The sequence below is a fragment of the Lampetra planeri genome, chromosome 47 (assembly GCF_965212315.1).
Source record: "Lampetra planeri chromosome 47, kcLamPlan1.2.h2, whole genome shotgun sequence".
Classification (NCBI taxonomy): domain Eukaryota; kingdom Metazoa; phylum Chordata; class Hyperoartia; order Petromyzontiformes; family Petromyzontidae; genus Lampetra; species Lampetra planeri.
In genome coordinates, this window is record NC_136153.1 from 2779573 (window position 1) to 2798894 (window position 19322).

The window sequence follows — 19322 nt, forward strand, 5'->3', positions numbered from 1 at the left end:
CCGCCCCTCACGAGGGTCTCGCCTCCATCGGAGGGCGGGAAAATGGCCGAGAGATGAGGAGGAGGTGGATGATGATGAGGAGGAGATGGCCGCGAGTTTTAAAGTCGTGTAGCCGAGCTGTCAGCTCTCTGAGCTTCTCACCGCCCCGTCCTGAGCCGCGTGGGGGAGGCCCCGGGGGGGTGGTGATAGAACTGGAGTGGTGGTGGTGAGGCAGAACCTGGGGTGGTGGTGGTGAGGGAGGCCCCGGGGTGGTGAGGAAAGCCCGGGGTGGTGGTGAGGGAGACCTGGGGTGGTGGTGGTGAGGGAGGTCCCTGGGTGGTGAAGCAGCCCTGGGGTGGTGGTAGTGAGGGAGACCTGGGGTGGTGGTGAGGGAGGCCCCGGGGTGGTGAGGCAGACCTGGGGTGGTGGTGGTGAGGGCAGACCTGGGGTGGTAGTGAGGATAGACCTGGGGTGGTGGTGGTGGTGAGGATAGACCCGGGGTGGTGGTGAGTGAGACCTGGGGTGGTGGTGATGAGGATAGACCCGGGGTGGTGGTGGTGAGTGAGACCCGGGGTGGTGGTGGTGAGGATAGACCTGGGTGGTGGTGAGGATAGACCCGGGGTGGTGGTGGTGGTGAGTGAGACCTGGGGTGGTGGTGGTGGTGAGTGAGACCTGGGGTGGTGGTGAGTGAGAGCGGACGATGGCCATGTCCGCGGAGCGGGTGAGACGGTGGCTCGCCTCCACGTGGCACGTGACGGTGCCGGCAGAGTGGCTGGCCGCCTGCCTGGACTGGCTGGCGCAGGACAACGCGGTGAGAGACCACGACGACGAGACACAGCAGTAGTAGTAGCAGCAGTAGCAGCAGAGCCACAGAGTAACCCAGCGGAGACGACACGAATCACAGAGCCACAGGCTATGGCCAAGCTGTCCTGTGATGGTAATCGTGCTGTGGTTGTGGGTTTTTGTGCTGTCACTATTGTGGTTGTGGTGTTATTGTGGTGTCACTATTTGTGGTGCTGTTGTCACCGTGGTAGCGTTGCGCTACGAACCCGGCGACCCAAGTTCGATTACCGCTCACGACCAACACCGGTGACGATTATCTGAACCGGTCCTGGGCATCCCTTCGGTCGGCTCAGCCTCAAATGAGTACTTTTTGCCGGCCTTCATAGGCACTTGCTAACAGCACTTTCCCCGACAGTAAGGCTATATGTGTAATCTTTGTCTTTGGTGTTGCAGGGCCGGACCCTGTCCCCCTCGGAAGTGAACCGGCAGGTGTTTGAGCAGTGGCTGCTCACCGACCTGCGAGACATGGCCCTGCCGGTGCTGCCCACGGGCATGGGAGAGGTGCTCACCACCACGCTGGGTGGATACTACGCCCTGCAGGTGCCGTCCGCGCCGCAGTACCGGCCACACCACCAACACGCTAAAGGACGCAACATTAGACACATCGCCAACACCCCACTGGACACACCACTAGACACACCTTCTAGATGTGAAGCTTTCGTGACTGCGAGGATTCATACTCATAGGTTTTTTCGGTAAAGTCACGTAGGTAGAAATTATAATAATAATAAAATAATAATAAATGAAAATAACTCAATTAAATCACGACGTTTCGGAGGCAACACAAGTCTTCAGGTGGGACCGTCACAGCCAAATTTACTGTATCACTTACTGTATCACTTATTTAGAGTACTAGACACACCACCAACACACCGCCAACACACTGGGACTGCCTGTGCTGTAAACTCCACCAACACGCCGCCGGTCCAGTGTTAGCCATAACCACTTCTCCACCAACTGACCACACCACTACCACCACATCTATTGAACATGTGTATGCGTGCGTGCGTGCGTTCGGGTGTGCGCGCGTGCATACGCGTGTGTTGGTGTCTTTACACTACGTATGCTGAACGTCTTTCGCGCCATGCGTGGCCGACTGTGCTAATCGGAGGTGCCTGTGTGCGGCCACGCGCATTTCTGCTGCTGCTGCTGCTGCTGTACAGATGGATTCTCTGGTGGACGTGAGCCAGCCCATGTACGCGCAGCTGCAGAAGCTGCGGGGCCGAGACACGAGCAATGAGCAAGTGACAGCTGCTCCCAGGCCTCAGCAGGTCCGGGCAGCTGCCGCTCCACACACACACACACACAGGTCCCCCGTGTAGCCCACACAGGCTGCAGGGGCAAGTGCTGTTAGCGAGCAGCACCTATGATTGATGTGTAGGCTCTGTGTGTGTGTGTGCATCTTCGAGTGTGTCCGTGTGCATGCGGGGGAGCGGTGGTGCAGTGGTTAGCGCACTGGGCCACGAACCCGGCGGCCCGAGTTTGATTCCTGTTCACAGCCAATAACAGTGACAGTAAATATCTGAACTGGTCCTGGGCCTCCCCTAGGGCAACTCAGACTTAAATGGGTACCTGGTATGTTGCGTAAACAGCAGCACTGAGGAGACAAACGCGGCCGGGCGTGGTGCTGGCCGTCCACCCCCTCGTGTGCCGTGCCAGCCTTCATAGGTGCTACTAGCCAACAGCACTTGCCCCCGGCAGTCTGTTGAGGCTACACGGGAGAGGGGGTCTTTGACTTTCGTCTTTGCAGCCGTGGGAGGTGAAGGCCGGGAGGATGCTGCTGCTGCAGCTGACGGACGGGGTGCAGGAGATCCAGGCGATGGAGTACCGCCCCATCCCCACGCTCCACCCGCTCCTCCCGCCCGGCACCAAGGTGGGGGCCGCCCTCTCCCTGCGTGCAGCTGCAGTGGGCTGATTGTTGGTTTATCGTCATGCGGCGTGTTTCCGACCAAGGAAGGCCTCACTGAGTTTCGATTTGAAGCTTTCGTGACTGCAGGGATTCATCTTCTTGGTTCTTTCGATAAAGTCACGTAGAAGGGAAGTAATAAAATAATAAAAATAAAACAAACTAATTCTCACGACGTTTCGGCCACAACGCAAGCAGCCGTCCTCAGGTGAAGACCAGCTCTGTCGGGGAGACAGCGTCTGACAGACCTGTTCTTCACCTGAGGACGGCTGCTTGCATTGTGGCCGAAACGTCGTGAGAATTATTTTATTATGTTTTATTTTTATTATTTTATTACTTCCCTTCTACGTGACTTTACCGAAAGAACCAAGAAGATGAGCCTCACTGAGTCTCAAGACTCTTTTTCAGGAGGGTCCTGCCAAGTTTTTGTAGGAAGGGAGGTGACGTTTCTGCATGTGGGGAGCAGTGGCGCAGCGGTGTGCGCTCTGTACTACGAACCCGGCGCCCCAAGTTCGATTCCTGCTAATGTACAAATACATTGCCGAACATGTGAACCGGTCTCAAATGAGCACCTGGTGCGATGTGTAAACATCGCCACTGGGGAGACAGCGGCGGCCAGGCCGACCACCCACCCCCTCGTGTGCCGTGCCGGCCTCCATAGGCGCTACTCGCTAACAGCACTTGCCCCACCGGTCTGTTGAAAGAGTTCGCAAACGGGTTTTGATTCCTTACCCTTACCCGTACGCGGCCGCACCAGGGTCGCAAACGGCTACCCGTACCCGTACCCGGCCGGGTACGGGTAGCCGGGTATCGGATAGGGTACGGGTACCCGGTTGCGACCTCTGATTGAAAGGCTATGCGAGGGATTTTTGTACGTTTGGTGAACTTCTTTCGCACCGTACGCAGCCCACCACGCTAATCGTAGGTGCGTGTGTGTGCACGCCAGCTGCTCGTGTCGGGCCGCGTGCCCTGCCGCCTCGGGGTGCTGCTGCTGGAGTCGGCGCACGTCTCGCTGCTGGGCGGGGAGGTGGAGGCGCTGGCGCAGGAGAACGAGCCGCAACGCCTCCTCGCACGCCTCATGTGCGTCCCACCGGGTCAGCGTGACCCCTCGCGTGACCTCGCGTGACCTCCCGCACGACACCTCACGACCTCGCATGTGACCTCGCACGTGGCCTCGCGTGACCCCTCGCGTGAACTCGCGTGACCTCCCGCACGACATCTCACGACCTCGCATGTGACCTCGCATGTGACCTCGCACGTGGCCTCGCACGACCTCGCCCGGAGGGGCAGTGCGGTGGCTACCCCAGTCCCCCGTGCGTCCCCCTCGGCCCAGAGTGGCCGTGCCACCCCACAGAGTGGCACGCGGGGCCACACCACTACTACAGCAACCCTCACCCCATATTTTTTACCTCTCCCCTGCCCTATCCCCTACCCTATCTCCTGCCCTATCCCCTCCCCTATCCCCTGCCCTGTCCCCTACCTCACCCTGAATCCCAACCCTAACCCCATCATTCCCCTGTTCCCGTGTTTATGGCCGTCTCCGCGACCCATGATTGGCAGTGACGGTGTTTTCCATCGCAGGGCTGTCAAATCACTTCCAGTTACGCGCACACACACGCACACGTAGACGCATGCACATGAAGGCCGGAACGGTAAACAAAGGGGTGGGTGGCCAACACCACGCCCGACCGCCTTTGTCTCTCCAGTGGCAATGTTTACACACCGCACCAAGTACTAATTTGAGGCCGAGTCGACCTAAGGGAGGCCCTGAACCGGTTCAGATAATCGTCACTTGTGTTGGCCGTGAGCAGGAATCGAACTTGGGTCGCCGGGTTCGTAGCGCGGCGCGATAACCGCGACAACAACGCTTCCCCCCCCCGCGCACACACACACATATGCACGCGCACACACACATACGCACATGCACACACACATACGCACGTGCACACACACATACACACGTGCACACACACCCACACTTGTGTGTCTGTCCGTGTCTCGTGGGTTTAGCGGAGAGCCAGAGTCAGCGCCAACTCAGCAGCAGGATCAGCAACAGCAGCAGCAGCAGCATCACCAGCAAGACGTTCACATGCAGAACGGTTCGTCAGACACTCCAGCCTCGAGCATCGTTGCCGCCCTCGTTGATGCGCTTGGGGTTCCGGTCTCAATTCCATTCGGAAATCAAAGTGTTGGTTATGTTTCATCTCGTTGCATCTAGTTCGTTCTGTTCCGTCTCGTTCTACCTTGTTCTCTGTTCTGTCTCGGATGTTTTGTTCCGTTTCGTTTAAGGCACAGTCGACCTCGGGAGAGGCCCAGGATGGGTTCAGATATTCACCACTGTTATTGATTGCGAGTGGGAATCGAACTTGGGTCGCCGGGTTCTTTGCGCCATGCAGCCCGAACCACGCTGGGTGATGTTGGGGGGGGGGGGGGGGCAGGGGGTGACGTGACCCCCCACTCCCGTGCGCAAACTCGGAACTCACTCGCCCTGCGTCGCGTCCCTCCCTCTGCAGGCGCCAGCGACGCCGACTTCCCGGATGATTTCTCCGATGACTTCCCCGTGGACGACCTCCCCGATGACAACGACCTGAACCTGCAGGGAATGGCCGGAAATTCACCGGCACCACCGCAGCCGTCACCACCGCAGCAGCGTCAACAGCGTCAACAGCTGCACCAGCAACAGTACCAGCAGCAGTATCAGCAGCAGCGTCAGCAGCAGCAGCAGCAGCCGGTCGTTGCTGAGGACCCCAGTGCTGCGTTGGAGCACGACTGGGCCATGGATGAGTGGGACACGGAACTGGAGCCGGAGCCGGCCGGAAAAACCCTGCGAGAGAAACAGGCGCCAAGCTGTGGCACGGTGGAGCAAGTCGCTCCGCAGCACGGGAGGGTGAGTCATGCGGCAGGGTGAGCCACGCGGCAGGGTGAGCCACGCGGGAGGGTGAGTCACGCGGCAGGGTGAGCCACGCGGCAGGGTGAGCCACGCGGCAGGGTGAGCCACGCGGCAGGGCGAGCCACGGGTCACGGTGCCTATCGTGGAGACGTTGCAGGCTGAGCGGAGCGCGGCTGTGGAGTCGTGAGTCGGAAGCGACGCAGGGCGCGCCGCACGCAGCCTCCGCCGCTGACGAGCGGCCCCTCCCCCCTCCCCCCTCTCCCCTCTCCCCTCCCCCGCACTCTTTGATCTCGTTCCAGGACGTAGGGGTGTCTGCTCCGGAGCGCTGTGGCTTCGTGCCCCCCATCAAGAGGCCGCGCCCCGGCCCCCCACCCGCAGGTGCGTGCCCCTCCCCCCCAATACCAACAGCCGCCGTTCGCCACTCAGTGGCGGTGACGTCACCAAGCGTCTGTGCCAGGCTAGGTGCACTTTGAGGATGATGAAGTACCCCCCCCCCCCCCACCAACAAGTGCGCTCCATCGTCAGTTCGGGCCGATCCGGGCGAACGAAACTCAAAACGCCGAGCTGCCTGAGCAAAAGAGAGAGAGTATTTGTATTTGCTGGGCGACGTTTCTGGCAATAGCCCTTCATCAGAGAGACGTAGAGTGGGATTCGAGTTTGAGACGGCGCTATGTACAGTGCCTAGGAAGCACAGACACGAGCGCGGAGGCAGCAGCTGGGCGGTCGGGAGCCGTCGCTGCCAACAATTGCCCAAGCTCTGAGGTTCTCTGCATGTCGAGGTGTTTTTAGCCAATTGATGAGCGCTGACACATGCGGGAGGATATTGGAGCGCCCGGAGAAAACCCATGCATGAGAGCAAGGGGGCAACACTCTATCCCATCACAGGAGACAGATGATAGTTGTCCGCAGTACCGCCTTAAAATAAACTATTAAAACTAAGCTATCTTTTGTATTTTAACAGGTAAGGCCCACTGAGCTATGCAGCTCTTTTCCAGGAGCGACCTGGCCACAAATGATAGCTCAACGAAGTGGCTCATCATCATGTGGACATTTATAGCAGCCAAACGCACGTCGATTCTAAATGTGGACGGGAAAACTGGAAGACCCGGAGAAAAATCCACACGACCACGGGGAGAGAGAGAGACAAGCAAGCTCCAAATATACAGCACACGACCACAGACCTGCATAATGCAGGCCCGTGGTCGTGTGCCTGCATAATGCACGTTGCCTCAGTAATCCTCCCCCCCCTCACATTGTGCAAGAGCGCAGAAGCGTGGTCACCACATCTACGCCTCTATGTAAGGAACGAAACAGTAAGACTCCACAAATCTGGCTGTCGCCTGATGAAGCTGGTTGTAATTACTGGCGAAACGTCGTACTCAGATTGTAAATGTTGTGGCTTGGCTCTCCAACACACCGGTGTGCTGTACTAGTATACTACACTATACACTACATTATACACTATACACTACACTAGTGCTGTACTAGTATACTACACTATACACTACATTATACACTATACACTACACTAGTGCTGTACTAGTATACTACACTATACACCACACTACACACTAGTGCTGTACTAGTATACTACACTATACACTACACTATACACCACACTACACACTAGTGCTGTACTAGTATACTACACTATACACTACACTATACTACATTGTACACTACACACTAGTGCCGTACTAGTGACGAATTGGCACGTTCTGTTCATGTGACAACCCTTACTAGTTGCCTGTGTCGGATGGTGGCGGTGTTTTAACGACACATTTATATATTTACGCGATCCAACCCAAAAACCTCTCATGGATACAGCAGGCGTCTGGGTCGTGATCGAACCCACGACCTCCTGCATACCAGGTGAGGTAGTTAACATCTCGCCACCATGGATCCCGCCTTCTGGCAGGCCAGAGTACGGCTACTCAACGGACATGGGAGGGGAGATGGAACAAGTGGAGATTAGTCCCCACTTGGCTGTACCGCCTTCTCCTGGTGAGCCAGGGTATGGATCAATGCCCATGGGAAGAGAGTTCACAACGTGTGTGTGATCCACCAGCCTTGGGGAATGTCACAGAAGAAGAGCCGTCGTGACCATGATGAATTAAAGCTGTCAAACCCTCTCCCCATCTATGCCTCCACCCTCCCATTCCCCCCCAGTTACCAGCAGTAGCATCAGCAGCAGCAGCAGCGGCATCGGCAATAGCAGCAGCAGCAGGAGCAGCGTGGGTCTGCACTCTCCGCCCTTCACCTACCTAAGCCGGGTGCTGAGTACCCACCGCCCGGCACAACGCATCCAGATCACCGTCAAGGTGAGGAGCTCACCCTTGCGCCGAGGGTGATCCACGTGGTGGGGGTGATGTGCGTGGTGGAGCCCCATCGACACGCAGAGAGACTCGCTCGCATAGAGACCCACTCGCATAGAGACCCAGACTCGCATATACAGTAAAACCTTGGATTGCGAGTAACTTGGTCTGCGAGTGTTTTGCAAGACGAGCAATTTTTTAAAATAAATATTAATTTGATAAACGAGCGAGGTCTTGCAATACGAGTAGCGCGTGTATACGCTTTGTCTGTCGAGCGTCACGTGATCACAACTGATACACGAGTGCTTTGGATTACAAACACGTTTCCGGAACGAATTATGCTCGCAATCCGAGGTTTTACTGTAGTCCCATAAACCGGGCTCACGGCACCCTTAGCCACCATGACCCCTCTGTGCCTTCCTATACCCTTCTGTGACCCCCTCTATACCGTATACGCCCTTCTATCCCCTGTGCTCCTGTGACCCCCCCCCACCCCGCTTAGGGGTTTGTAGTGACGCTACTGGGCCCCCTGCAGACGCGGCGTGGAGCGTGGAGCGTGCGTGCGCGCATCACGGATGGGACGGCCTTCACTGAAGCAACCTTCAGCGACCACGTGCGCACCGCACCGGGGTCACCAAGGGGTCACCAAGGGGTCACGGGAGAAGTGGTGGCGGCCTATCTCTGGAAGTTCATTATGATCTCACAGCCGTGCCGGAGTAACATTTAGCGAACGTGGAAATTACGTGAATCGAAAAGCGTCCGTAATTTTTCAATTGCCTTAACGCTAAATTTTGTAAACCGAACGTTTGTAAATCGTAGGATACCGATGTTATTTTTTACTTTAGTGAAGAAATGTCCACCACAGTGGCGGATTGACCCCCACTCTGACCTCCCGACCCCCAGGTCCTGACCCAGCTGATGGGATTCAGCGTGGACAAGATGAAGGTGCTCAAGAGGGATCCAGCTTGCGCGAAGACGATCACACAGGTGCAGCACACAGACACGACCACGCATGTGCAGCACACAGACATGACCACACGGGTGCAGCACACAGACACGACCACGCGGGTGCAGCACACAGACACGATCACACAGGTGCAGCACACAGACACGACCACACGGGTGCAGCACACAGACACGACCACGCGGGTGCAGCACACAGACACGATCACACAGGTGCAGCACACAGACACGACCACACGGGTGCAGCACACAGACACGACCACGCGGGTGCAGCACACAGACACGAGCACACGGGTGCAGCACACAGACACGACCACACGGGTGCAGCACACAGACACGACCACGCGGGTGCAGCACACAGACACGACCACGCGGGTGCAGCACACAGACACGACCACGCGGGTGCAGCACACAGACACGACCACGCGGGTGCAGCACACAGACACGACCACGCGGGTGCAGCACACAGACACGACCACGCGGGTGCAGCACACAGACACGACCACGCGGGTGCAGCACACAGACACGACCACGCGGGTGCAGCACACAGACACGACCACGCGGGTGCAGCACACAGACACGACCACGCGGGTGCAGCACACAGACACGACCACACGGGTGCAGCACACAGACACGACCACGCAGGTGCAGCACACAGACACGACCACACGGGTGCAGCACACAGACACGACCACGCGGGTGCAGCACACAGACACGATCACACAGGTGCAGCACACAGACACGACCACGCGGGTGCAGCACACAGACACGACCACGCGGGTGCAGCACACAGACACGACCACGCGGGTGCAGCACACAGACACGATCACACAGGTGCAGCACACAGACACGACCACGCGGGTGCAGCACACAGACACGACCACGCGGGTGCAGCACACAGACACGACCACGCGGGTGCAGCACACAGACACGATAACACAGGTGCAGCACACAGACACGATCACACATGTGCAGCACACAGACACGACCACGCAGGTGCAGCACACAGACACGATCATACGGATGCAGCACACAGACACGACCACGCAGGTGCAGCACACAGACACGATCACACAGGTGCAGCACACAGACACGATCACGTGTGTGCAGCACACAGACACGATCACGCAGGTGCAGCACACAGACACAATCACGGTGCAGCACACAGACACAATCATGTGTGTGCAGCACACAGACACGATCACGTGTGTGCAGCACACAGACACGATCACGTGGATGTAGCACACAGAGACGATCACTATGCAGCACACAGACACAATCATGGTGCAGCACACAGACACGATCACGCGGGTGCAGCACACAGACACGATCACACAGGTACAGCACACAGACATGATCACGCAGGTGCAGCGCACAGACACGATCACACAGGTGCAGCACACAGACACGATCACACAGGTGCAGCACACAGACACAATCACACAGGTGCAGCACACAGACACGATCACGCAGGTGCAGCACACAGACACGATCACACAGGTGCAGCACACAGACACGATCACACAGGTGCAGCACACAGACACGATCACGCGGGTGCAGCACACAGACACGATCACACAGGTGCAGCACACAGACACGACCACGCAGGTGCAGCACACAGACACGACCACGGTGCAACAGTCACGGTGCAGCACACAGACACGATCACGTGTGTGCAGCACACAGACACGGCACGCAGGTGCAGCACACAGACACGATCACGTGTGTGCAGCACACAGACACGGCACGCAGGTGCAGCACACAGACACGATCACACAGGTGCAGCACACAGACACGATCACGTGTGTGCAGCACACAGACACGATCACACAGGTGCAGCACACAGACACGATCACGTGTGTGCAGCACACAGACACGGCACGCAGGTGCAGCACACAGACACGACCACGCAGGTGCAGCACTCAGACACGACCACGTGTGTGCAGCACACAGACACAATCACGTGTGTGCAGCACACAGACACAATCACGCGGGTGCAGCACACAGACACGATCACGCAGGTGCAGCACACAGACACGATCACGCAGGTGCAGCACACAGACACGATCACACAGGTGCAGCACACAGACACGATCACACAGGTGCAGCACACAGACACGATCACACAGTTGCAGCACACAGACACGATCACACAGGTGCAGCACACAGACACGATCACACAGGTGCAGCACACAGACACGATCACGCGGGTGCAGCACACAGATACGATCACGCGGGTGCAGCACACAGACACGATCACACAGGTGCAGCACAGACACGACCACGGTGCAACAGTCACGGTGCAGCACACAGACACGATCACGTGTGTGCAGCACACAGACATGGCACGCAGGTGCAGCACACAGACACGATCACGTGTGTGCAGCACACAGATACGGCACGCAGGTGCAGCACACAGACACACGACCACGCAGGTGCAGCACTCAGCCACGACCACGTGTGTGCAGCACACAGACACAATCACACGGGTGCAGCACACAGACACAATCACACGGGTGCAGCACACAGACATGATCACGCGGGTGCAGCACACAGACACGATCACGGTGCAGCACACAGACACGATCACGCAGGTGCAGCACACAGACACGATCACGCGAGTACAGCACACAGACACGACCACGTGTGTGTAGTACACAGGTACATGCAGTCAATTTGTCAATCCACTGCTAGATGGAAGCTTTCTCATGCCGTGCGCGTCATGGTGGTTCGTTTGACCATACTTGACCATCCTCGTCAGTGCAGGTTGGTGAAGTGAGTGGAGCTTTGGCATTACAGCACAGTGCGGTATAACAATGGATTTTGCAGCACTATCCTGATGTATCCAGACCCAACCCTGCTTAGCTTCTGAGATCTGATGAGACCAGACGCACACACACACGCACATACCCAGGACCACCCTGGGACCATCAACGCACTGGCCTTGAGAACCCGGTTTAATCACGTCTCAGCCTGAGTCTATGGGTCTCTGTGCGGAGTCATTGGCGACCATCAACTCACTGCAGCCGAGACCCGGATTGAACCCAGGCTCTCAAGCGGTACCAGCTCAGCGCTCTCACCTCCGAGCCACGTGGCCTCGTGTGTGATAGAGGTGCAGCCCCGCAATGACTTGCTCACATCACTGCTGGCCGAAGGGGGCCCCCTTCGCGAGGGTACGCTCTAGAGAGCCCGTCTCGTAGGTATTTGGCCTACTCTTCCACGCTGGCCAGACTTCTTGCAAGACGTGGGGGCGGAGTACTCTCGATTTACTGCACCACATGCAACCTGCCGATCAACCGTGGCACTGATTAGACGTTAACTACCTCGCCTGGTATACAGGAGGGTGTGGGTTTGATCCCGACCCTGACGCCTGCTGCTGTATATTTGCAGTTTGTCTCTCTCCCTGTGGTCACGTGGATTTTTCTCCGGGTCCTTCAGTTCTCCCCTCTACATTTAGAATCAACGTGCGTTTGAAGTATTTGTCCGCTATAAATGTGCACGTAAGCCACTTCGTTGAGCCATCATTTGTGGCCCAGGTCACTTCTCAAAACAGAGCGACACAGCTCAATGGGCCTTTCCTGGCAAAGCAAAGCGTAGAGCTCGTTGACGCACGGTGAGAGAGCGCTGCGGGCGCTGATGAGGGGGACGCCGGTTGGGTTCGCAGGCCCTGGAGCAGTGTCGGCGGCGGCTGGTGGACCTCTGCTGTCTCATGGAGCTGGAGTTTGGCGCGGCGGAGGGTAGGGAGGGGGAGGGGGAGGCACCGCTGCTCGTGAGGCTGGAGGAGGTGACGCGAGAACACGTGGAGCAGCTGCGGAGCCGCATCGGGCTCGTGTGAGCAAGGACGCTGGCGCACACAAAGACAGGTCCCCCGCGTCAGCCGACTGAAGCCGGTGGGGCAAGTGCTGTTCGAGAGAACCTCCGAAGGCTGGCAAGGCGCATGCAAGGGAATGGCGTGGCCAGCATCGCACCCGGCCGCGTGGTGCCGAGTCAACCTCGGGCAGTGGCCCTGGACTGATACTTCGATGTTGATGAAGAGCAACAGCTGTAATTTTACTTTGAGGTGGTTGAGCCGGAGTAATGCGCAGTGAGGCAGCGCATCGCTGCGATGATGCGGTCGATGTTGCAAGTTCCATGGTTCTGTTCTGGGTGGTGACCGCAGGCTCCGCACGCCGCCCAGATAAATTTTTTTAATCTTCCATTTGTGCATCAAGGGCCGCGACCGATGTGTTGGCCGTGAGCGGGAATCGGAACGCGGCATGACGGGTTTGGTGTAGCCAAGTAAACGAAACAGAGTCGGCGACGGTGTTACGCGAAGGTGCGGATGTGGATTGTGCACGAGTTGGAGGAAGCTGTCGTTGCTCCTCCCAGCTGCTACCCCCATCACGGTAACGAGTTTTTGTCAAGTGGTAACGAGTTTGTTCATGTTAAGGGGATGGTGTCATTAACGAGTTTTATCCAGGGTGAATAAGTGGAATCAAAGTCTGAGACCGATCCCCTGTATAGCCTGAACAGAAAACGTGCAAATGCTGTTAGCGAGTAGCACTCGAGGGCCAACACACGACGTGAGGGGTGGGTGGCCAGCAGCATGGCTGGCCGCTTTTGTCTCCCCAAGGCTGAGTTGATGTAAGGTGGGCCCGGGAAATTAGTCACCAGTGTTGTCCGAGTAGGAATTGGAACTGATGGGTCGGGTTTGCAGTGCAGTGCGCTAACCACCACCACCACCACTCATAGGCTCCCAACCAAGCCTCTTCCCAGTGGAGTCGGAGAAATTCAGAAAACCACGATTTTATTATAAACAAATTGTGTTTTACTTGGGATATTTGTGAATAAAACCAAATTTTAACCTTGGAATAAAGATGTCCGCACACGTGATTGTGTTTGCTGATAACAGCTGCCATCCAACACTTGGCGGCTGTGCCATCACCAAGCTGCTTGTACCAAGCTAAGTACACTTTAAGGTCATCACATGCACGTCTCTTTGGGTCACCAGTCAGATCTTTCCACGTCTCTCTCTAGGAACACTACATCTGCTTGTCCCCATCCTCCCTGAGCCTGTCTCCCCACGCTGGACATTGTCTTCGTTTCCCCGTGTCTCCTACGTTGCACCGTGTCTGTCTCCTACGTCTCCTCCGTCGCGGAGCTTGAGCCGCCCATGTCCCCGTCTCCGCAGCAGCGAGCTGGGCTGGTCGCGGGCGAGCGGAGCATCATACACGGTGGAGATGACGACGGCATCCGTGTCATCTTCCCCGTTTCGGCGTCGCCGCTTCGGCGCCAGGGAGAAGTTTTGCAGCTTCTCACCTCGATAGCTGCGCCACCGTCCACAGCAGACACAACGTACATAGTGGGTGTACACAATGTTAGAGTAATTGCTTCTTATAACAGTGTGGGCCTATGAGTTCGGTGTATAAACTATTAAATTTTTATTTTACCAGGTAAGGCCCACTGAGCTCCATAGTTATTTTTCATAAGCGACCTTGCCACAAACAATAGCTCAACGAAAGTGGCTTGTCACGTGGAAATGTATTGCACTAACGTATCGCAAAATCTATTCCAATAAAACGCGTGTTGCTAAACGTGGAGTGAAAAACCGGAGGACCCGGAGAAAAATCCACGCGGCTACAGATAAAGAGACACGCAAACTCCAAATATACAGGCGTCAGGATCGAACCCACGACCTCCTGCATACCGGAGCAAGGCAGTTAACATCTCGCCACGGTGGCGCCCTTACATCACAGTGTGGACCTATTCGGTATAAATGCCAGACTCATGTCTGTGGCTCTTGCACACACACAGCCGCGAGTGTGATGGGTGTCATCTCTCCGTGGTCCGTGCGTTACCCGAGTCCGTGTCGGCACTTGGGGTGCTGCCCGTCTCCCTCCAGCGCTCGAGCCATCCCGCTGCGCGAGCCGCCCAGCCCAAGGCCGTCCCGCCAACCCTGCCTCTCCAACAGTCGGCGCCCAAAACCCTGAGCGGAGGGGGGGGGGTGGCCGGTATTGAGTCTGTCGGAGTTGAGGCCGCGCGTCGGATGTTGGGGCTGTGTCACCGCATGATGCGCCTCACCCGCGTGTGCCGCTCAAAGCCGCCGATTCGCGCCTCCAGCTCCGCCGAATCGTCGAGTCCGCGACGGCGCCGGCCCTCCTCCCGCAGCGTCACGAAGTCGCGCGCATCCATGTCGCCTCCGTCTGCGCCGGGGAGAGGAGAGAGACGGGAGAGGAGAGTGGCATGAACACAGCGGGGAGGCAGGGTCTGTGTGATTGTGGGCGGGGGGGGGGGGGGTCTGTGTGAGTGGGGGAGGTCTATGATTGTGGGGGGGTCTGTGTGATTGTGGAGAGGGTTTGTATGATTGTGGGGGGGTTTGTATGATTGTGGGGCAGGTCTGTGTGATTGTGGGGGGGTCTGTGTGATTGTGGAGAGGGTTTGTATGATTGTGGGGGGGTTTGTATGATTGTGGGGGGGGGGTCTGTGTGACTGTGGAGAGGGTTTGTATGATTCTGGGGGGGTCTGTGTGAGTGGGGGAGGTTTGTGATTGTGGAGCGGGTCCGTGTGATTGTGGGGAGAGGGCCTGCGTCATTGTGGAGAGGGTTTGTATGATTGTGGGGGGTCTGATTGTGGGTAGGTCTGTGTTATTGTAGAGGGGTCTGTTATTGTGCGGGGCGGGGGGGGTGTTCCACCCCTGGAAGGGGGGTGGGGGGCCTAAGTGTCTCCGGTGGGAGGGGTTCGCTCACCTTTGTCGTAGTACGCACTCATGTCCACGTCCCAGTCGTCCGACGTCTGGGCATCAAAATCTGGGGAAGAAACAAAGCAGGATGAGCGTCATGGGGATGCTATTAGCATGAATGTCGTCAATATCGTAGTGGGTGTCTTCATCAACAGCACCGTCGCCGTAACGCGGGCAACGCAATTGGCACTATCAGCAGGTCTGGTTTATCGTGGTCATGCCACCACGGGTTTACAAGTAACCGCAATGTCACAAAATAAACACTTTTTAAATGGATTTCTCGTTCTTGTTTTATTTTGTTTCCCCAATTGTGTACCCTTTGTGAATGTGTGCGAATATCAGTGTGTCAGTGAATAAAGAGGGCGCGGTAGTGTAGCTGTCAGCGTGCGACAAACCTGGTAGACTGATTTCAATTCCCGCTCACAGCCAACATCAGTGACAATTATCTAAACTGGTCCAGGGCCTTCCCTAGGTCGACTCAGCCTCAAATGAGTACCTGGTGTGTAAACATCGCCACTGGGAAGACAAAGGCGGCCGGGCGTTGTGCTGACTACCAACCCCCTCGTGTGCCGTGTTGTCCTTCATAGGTGCTCGCTAACAGCACTTGTCCCAACTTGATACAGCAATCGTGCTGTGACGGTTCCACCTGAAGACGGAAGCTTGTGTTGCCTCCGAAACGTCGTGATATTTATTTTATTTTTATTTAACTTTTTTTAATTTTAATTTTTTTACCTACGTGACTTTACCGAAAAAAAAAACCTAAGAATAAGTCTATTAAGGCTATACGGGGGATCTTTGTTACGTGCCGGCCACCCCCCATCATAGGTGCGCCGTGTTGACCTTTGCAGGCGCTGCTCACAAACAGCACTTGCCCCCCCCCCCCCCCACAGCCTGCGGAGGCTACACGGGGGATCTTTGCGTGCGGGTGCCTCACCGCCCTCCGCCTCCTTCCAGAGCTGCGCGTCGGTGTAGAAGACGAGGCCACTGCCTCCCTTCTCCCACTTGAGCTCGATCTCCTCCTCGTAGAGGCGCTCGTCGCAGCGGCCCTGCCGCGTCACGTCCTCGTGCAGCGCCTCGTGCCGCTCCCACTCCTCGCACGAGTCGTCGTCCTGCAGCCACCCCCACAAGACAAAGATCACCCACCACCCCCACAAGACAAAGATCACCCACCACCCCCACAAGACAAAGATCACCCACCACCCCCACAAGACAAAGATCACCCACCACCCCCACAAGACAAAGATCACCCACCACCCCCACAAGACAAAGATCACCCACCACCCCCACAAGACAAAGATCACCCACCACCCCCACAAGACAAAGATCACCCACCACCCCCACAAGACAAAGATCACCCACCACCCCCACAAGACAAAGATCACCCACCACCCCCACAAGACAAAGATCACCCACCACCCCCACAAGACAAAGATCACCCACCACCCCCACAAGACAAAGATCACCCACCACCCCCACAAGACAAAGATCACCCACCACCCCCACAAGACAAAGATCACCCACCACCCCCACAAGACAAAGATCACCCACCACCCCCACAAGACAAAGATCACCCACCACCCCCACAAGACAAAGATCACCCACCACCCCCACAAGACAAAGATCACCCACCACCCCCACAAGACAAAGATCACCCACCACCCCCACAAGACAAAGATCACCCACCACCCCCACAAGACAAAGATCACCCACCACCCCCACAAGACAAAGATCACCCACCACCCCCACAAGACAAAGATCACCCACCACCCCCACAAGACAAAGATCACCCACCACCCCCACAAGACAAAGATCACCCACCACCCCCACAAGACAAAGATCACCCACCACCCCCACAAGACAAAGATCACCCACCACCCCCACAAGACAAAGATCACCCACCACCCCCACAAGACAAAGATCACCCACCACCCCCACAAGACAAAGATCACCCACCACCCCCACAAGACAAAGATCACCCACCACCCCCACAAGACAAAGATCACCCACCACCCCCACAAGACAAAGATCACCCACCACCCCCACAAGACAAAGATCACCCACCACCCCCACAAGACAGAGATCACCCACCACCCCCACAAGACAGAGATCACCCACCACCCCCACAAGACAGAGATCACCCACCACCCCCACAAGACAGAGATCACCCACCACCCCACAAGACAAAGATCACCCACCACCCCCACAAGACAAAGATCACCCACCACCCCCACAAGACAAAGATCACCCACCACCCCCACAAGACAGAGATCACCCACCACCCCCACAAGACAGAGATCACCCACCACCCCCACAAGACAGAGATCACCCACCACCCCCACAAGACAGAGATCACCCACCACCCCCACAAGACAGAGATCACCCACCACCCCCACAAGACAGAGATCACCCACCACCCCCACAAGACAAAGATCACCCACCACCCCCACAAGACAAAGATCACCCACCACCCCCACAAGACAAAGATCACCCACCACCCCCACAAGACAAAGATCACCCACCACCCCCACAAGACAAAGATCACCCACCACCCCCACAAGACAAAGATCACCCACCACCCCCACAAGACAAAGATCACCCACCACCCCCACAAGACAGAGATCACCCACCACCCCCACAAGACAAAGATCACCCACCACCCCCACAAGACAAAGATCACCCACCACCCCCACAAGACAAAGATCACCCACCACCCCCACAAGACAAAGATCACCCACCACCCCCACAAGACAAAGATCACCCACCACCCCCACAAGACAAAGATCACCCACCACCCCCACAAGACAAAGATCACCCACCACCCCCACAAGACAAAGATCACCCACCACCCCCACAAGACAAAGATCACCCACCACCCCCACAAGACAAAGATCACCCACCACCCCCACAAGACAAAGATCACCCACCACCCCCACAAGACAAAGATCACCCACCACCCCCACAAGACAAAGATCACCCACCACCCCCACAAGACAAAGATCACCCACCACCCCCACAAGACAAAGATCACCCACCACCCCCACAAGACAAAGATCACCCACCACCCCCACAAGACAAAGATCACCCACCACCCCCACAAGACAAAGATCACCCACCACCCCCACAAGACAAAGATCACCCACCACCCCCACAAGACAAAGATCATCCACCACCCCCACAAGACAAAGATCACCCACCACCCCCACAAGACAAAGATCACCCACCACCCCCACAAGACAAAGATCACCCACCACCCCCACAAGACAAAGATCACCCACCACCCCCACAAGACAAAGATCACCCACCACCCCCACAAGACAAAGATCACCCACCACCCCCACAAGACAAAGATCACCCACCACCCCCACAAGACAAAGATCACCCACCACCCCCACAAGACAAAGATCACCCACCACCCCCACAAGACAAAGATCACCCACCACCCCCACAAGACAAAGATCACCCACCACCCCCACAAGACAAAGATCACCCACCACCCCCACAAGACAAAGATCACCCACCACCCCCACAAGACAAAGATCACCCACCACCCCCACAAGACAAAGATCACCCACCACCCCCACAAGACAAAGATCACCCACCACCCCCACAAGACAAAGATCACCCACCACCCCCACAAGACAAAGATCACCCACCACCCCCACAAGACAAAGATCACCCACCACCCCCACAAGACAAAGATCACCCACC

At 56.9% G+C, this 19322-nt stretch overlaps 2 protein-coding genes across 2 annotated transcripts in view; one reads left to right on the forward strand and one right to left on the reverse strand.

The window, feature by feature from the left end:
* LOC144733503 (recQ-mediated genome instability protein 1-like) lies at positions 1 to 13766 on the forward strand. The gene is made up of 12 exons (XM_078615432.1): positions 1 to 790; positions 1216 to 1362; positions 1986 to 2093; positions 2573 to 2695; positions 3675 to 3808; positions 4739 to 4827; positions 5242 to 5615; positions 5918 to 5996; positions 7788 to 7939; positions 8436 to 8546; positions 8837 to 8920; positions 12561 to 13766. Exons 1-12 carry the CDS (start codon positions 680 to 682, stop codon positions 12729 to 12731), a joined length of 1683 nt encoding a protein of 560 aa, XP_078471558.1. The 5' UTR covers positions 1 to 679; the 3' UTR covers positions 12732 to 13766.
* Positions 13666 to 19322, reverse strand: part of GPATCH3 (G-patch domain containing 3) — a 12102-nt gene continuing 6445 nt past the window's right edge. The window contains exons 3-7 of the mRNA XM_078615431.1: positions 16549 to 16723; positions 15622 to 15681; positions 14957 to 15078; positions 14734 to 14861; positions 13666 to 14202 (exon numbers count right to left, since the gene is read on the reverse strand). Of these exons, the coding sequence (XP_078471557.1) occupies positions 13992 to 14202; positions 14734 to 14861; positions 14957 to 15078; positions 15622 to 15681; positions 16549 to 16723 (696 nt within the window). The 3' untranslated portion in view covers positions 13666 to 13991. The remainder of the gene's footprint in view (positions 14203 to 14733; positions 14862 to 14956; positions 15079 to 15621; positions 15682 to 16548; positions 16724 to 19322) is intronic.